Source organism: Oncorhynchus masou, unplaced genomic scaffold (genome assembly GCF_036934945.1).
Source record: "Oncorhynchus masou masou isolate Uvic2021 unplaced genomic scaffold, UVic_Omas_1.1 unplaced_scaffold_6025, whole genome shotgun sequence".
In the NCBI taxonomy this organism is placed as follows: domain Eukaryota; kingdom Metazoa; phylum Chordata; class Actinopteri; order Salmoniformes; family Salmonidae; genus Oncorhynchus; species Oncorhynchus masou.
Genome location: NW_027012449.1, coordinates 8,451 through 12,850, shown reverse-complemented (window position 1 = coordinate 12,850; position 4,400 = coordinate 8,451). Strand labels below are relative to the sequence as shown.

The 4,400-nt window shown below is 48.3% G+C and overlaps 1 protein-coding gene across 1 annotated transcript; it reads right to left on the bottom strand.

The window, feature by feature from the left end:
* Positions 1–648: 648 nt before the first annotated feature.
* On the bottom strand, positions 649–4,107 carry LOC135536362 (WD repeat-containing protein 49-like). The gene is made up of 3 exons (XM_064962705.1): positions 4,021–4,107; positions 3,415–3,579; positions 649–726 (listed from the first exon to the last, which is right to left on the bottom strand). The coding sequence occupies exons 1-3, from the start codon at positions 4,105–4,107 to the stop codon at positions 649–651; spliced, it is 330 nt and encodes a 109-aa protein (XP_064818777.1).
* Positions 4,108–4,400: the final 293 nt, after the last annotated feature.

The window sequence follows — 4,400 nt, the reverse complement described above, 5'->3', positions numbered from 1 at the left end:
CTTCCAGGAAAGGCGGCCAGTCCTGAGCAGGAGCCTTCCTCTGTGCCGGTGGCCAGTCCAGGCATGGCGTACAGCCCAATGCCATGGTCTGATCCGGGGTCTGGGGGGCTATGACCGCTTTTGAGCCCCCACCTAACCACCTCCCATTTTGTTTCAGGTTTTGCGGCCTGAGTCCGCACCTTTAGGGGTAGTGTCACGCCTGACCATAGAGAGACCTTGTTTCTCTATGGTGTAGTAGGTCAGGGCGTGACTAGGGGTATTCTAGTTTATAATTTCTATGTTGTGTTCTAGTTTATATTTTCTATGTTGGTGTTTTGTATGATTCCCAATTAGAGGCAGCTGGTAATCGTTCTCTCTAATTGGGGATCATATTTAAGTAGCTATTTTTCACACCTGTGTTTGTGGGATATTGTTTTGTGTTTGTGCATGTGCACCACGTAGTCACGTTTCGTTGTTCGTGTACTGATTTATTGTTTTTGCTTTAAGTTTCACTTTGAATTAAATATGTGGAACTCCGCTGTGCCTTGGTCCCGTTCTTACGGCAACCGTGACAGACTGACCTTACAGACATGACTTTTGAATGTCAGAAATTAGGTCTTAGAGGGACACACCTCTCCCAGCCCATGACCAGCACGGTTCTCTTCAGTACTAGAACCTGGGAGATGTCCACGGCCTGGTCCCGCCCGCATTCAGCCTGTGGTGACAGTGACCGTTAAAGTCCCAGATCTAGAACCACACAGTTAGAACCACACAGTTAGAACCAAGAAATACAGATCTAGAACCTAGAACAGACACCCCATCAAATTGACACCACCAGGTTAACATCCAACACCAGGAGTCAAGGGGACAGAGACATTTACCACTGAGACAGACACCCTGACAAACATAAAGAGACAGACACCAACTCTAGACTAACAGAAGAACAGACACCAACTCTAGACTAACAGCAGGACAGACACCAACTCTAGACTAACACAGGACAGACACCAACTCTAGACTAACAGAAGAACAGACACCAACTCTAGACTAACAGCAGGACAGACACCAACTCTAGACTAACAGCAGGACAGACACCAACTCTAGACTAACAGAAGAACACACACCAACTCTAGACTAACAGCAGGACAGACACCAACTCTAGACTAACAGCAGGACAGACACCAACTCTAGACTAACAGAAGAACAGACACCAACTCTAGACTAACAGAAGAACAGACACCAACTCTAGACTAACAGCAGGACAGACACCAACTCTAGACTAACAGAAGAACACACACCAACTCTAGACTAACAGCAGGACAGACACCAACTCTAGACTAACAGAAGAACATACACCAACTCTAGACTAACAGAAGAACAGACACCAACTCTAGACTAACAGAAGAACAGACACCAACTCTAGACTAACAGAGCGACAGACACCAACTCTAGACTAACAGCAGGACAGACACCAACTCTAGACTAACAGAAGGACAGACACCAACTCAAATGTAGACAGACAGACCTACGGACGGACGGACGGACGGACAGATAAACACCCGGGGGGTTTCGGACACAAACACAAGTAAACACAGTTGGTAGTCAGCAGACCAGAAAACTCCTGACACAACAAAGATACTAGCAGAGAAGATGAAACACGTTTCACAGAGAGTCAAGTGTCAGATAGCCTCCGTCCAACACTGCTTCAGATAGCCTCCGTCCAACACTGCTTCAGATAGCCTCCGTCCAACACTGCTTCAGATAGCCTCCGCCCAACACTGCTTCAGATAGCCTCCGTCCAACACTGCTTCAGATAGCCTCCGCCCAACACTGCTTCAGATAGCCTCCGTCCAACACTGCTTCAGATAGCCTCCGCCCAACACTGCTTCAGATAGCCTCCGCCCAACACTGCTTCAGATAGCCTCCGTCCAACACTGCTTCAGATAGCCTCCGCCCAACACTGCTTCAGATAGCCTCCGTCCAACACTGCTTCAGATAGCCTCCGTCCAACACTGCTTCAGATAGCCTCCGCCCAACACTGCCTGCTTCAGATAGCCTCCGCCCAACACTGCTTCAGATAGCCTCCGCCCAACACTGCTTCAGATAGCCTCCGCCCAACACTGCTTCAGATAGCCTCCGCCCAACACTGCTTCAGATAGCCTCCGCCCAACACTGCTTCAGATAGCCTCCGCCTAAAACTTCCACACGTCAGGGGTCACACTGACTGGACTCAATCAACAAACAGTCTCATAACACAATTCTACTGTAATCTATTCTATTTCACCCAATTCTTCGATTTCAAAACAACAATATATTTAAGGTCCCTTCTATTGAAGATGGTATTATTGAACATTTGTAATATCTACACTACCGTTCAAAAGTTTGGGGTCACTTAGAAATGTCCTTGTTTTTTAAAAGAAAAGCGCATTTTTTGGTCCATTAAAATAACATAAAATTGATCAGAAATACAGTGTAGACATTGTTAATGTTGTAAATTACTATTGTAGGCAGATTTTTGATGGAATATCTACATAGGCGTACAGAGGCCCATTATCAGCAACCATCACTCCTGTGTTCCAATGGCACATTGTGTTAGCTAACATGCTGTGTTTGCTTCATTAAATAAAATTCACAAAACACTAGTCTCAACGTCAACAGTGAAGAGGTAACTCCTGGATGATGGGCTTCTAGGCAGAGTTGCAAAGAAAAGCCATATCCCAGACTGGCCAAGAAAAGATTAAGATGGGCAAAAGAACACAGACACTGGACAGAGGAACTCTGCCTAGAAGGCCAGCATCCGGAGTCACCTCTTCACTGTTGACGTTGAGACTGAACAGAGGAACTCTGCCTAGAAGGCCAGCATCCCGGAGTCGCTCTTCACTGTTGACGCTGAGACTTGTGTTTTGCGGGTACGGTACTATGTGTGAAGCCACCAGTTGAGGACTTGTGAGGCATCAGTTGTCATCTGTGCTAACATAATTACAAAACGTTTTCTAATGATCAATTAGCCTTTTAAAATGATACATTTGGATGAGCTAACACAACGTGCCATTGGAGCACAGGAGTGATGGTTGCTGATAATGGGCCTCTGTACACCTATCTAGATATTACATTAAAATCAGCCGTTTCAGCAACAATAGTCATTTACTACATTAACAATGTCTACACAGCATTTTGATCAATTTGATGTTATTTTAATGGACAAAAAAAATGTGCTTTTCTTTCAAAAACAAGGAAATGCCTAAGTGACCTCAAACTTTTGAACGGTAGTGTGTATGTACAGTATGTATCTGTGGATGTAACTATGGTTATTAGTTACACCTACATATTCTACACAATGACCCTGCAGATTGGAATGGAACAATATTCACATCTTAGTGTTTATCTATTTCATGCTTATGGCGACTGCCTTCGTCAATGAATGTAACGAGTGACCTTGACTACTCCGTCTGTGCCGGCGGTGAACAAGCGTGTCTGTGTCCCATCCAGCGCCATGGTGGAGATCTCAGCATCACCATGACAACGGTGGAACTGCTTGACCTTCTGACCTGTGTCCACCAGCCAACAAATCACTGAGGAGCCAGAGTCACTGCTGATCACCTGAGAAACAGAGAGGAGTGGGGGGCGGGGGGGAGAGAGAGGGGGGGACAGAGAGGGGGAGAGGGAGAGGGTGGAGAGGGGGAGACGGAGAGGGGGAGACGGAGGGAGGGGGAGAGAGAGAGGGGGGAGACAGAGAGGGGGGAGAGGGAGAGGGGAGAGGAGAGGGGGGAGAGAGAGGGGGGAGAGGGAGAGAGGGGGGGGAGAGAGAGGGGGGAGAGGGAGAGGGGGAGAGAGAGAGAGGGGGAGAGAGGGGGGCGGGGAGACAGAGAGGGGGAGAGAGAGGGGAGAGGGCGGGGGGAGACAGAGGGGGAGGCGGGGGAGAGAGAGGGGGGGGGGGAGAGAGAGGGGGGGCGGGGAGAGAGAGGGGGCGGGGGGAGAGAGAGGGGGTGAGGGAGAGAAAAAGCATTATCGTGGTCCCTGTCTAGATGTAGGTGTGTGTACCTGTCTGAACAGGCTGTTATAGAGGACACAGGTGACAGAGTTCTCATGGCTGGTGACTCTCCTCCCCTCCTCTCTCTTGGCTTCCATGAGGAGGAGCAGACTGTTGAAGGAGAGGAGGAGGGCGTGGAGCGCTCCTCACTGAGGAACAGAAGAGTGTGACACTCCTCCTGTGTCTTGGGGAAGATGCCGGCGATACGCTGAATGCACAGCTGACTAGCCACATCCCACAACCTCAGCACCTGAGAGAAGAGAGAGGCGGTTGTCTTAACGTCTTCAACACGCATGTACAAATAAGTCTCATCTTCATCATTTAGATGAAGTCACATTTCATCTAATGCACGTCTTTAACACATAACAACATCCCAATCCTACACACAGTC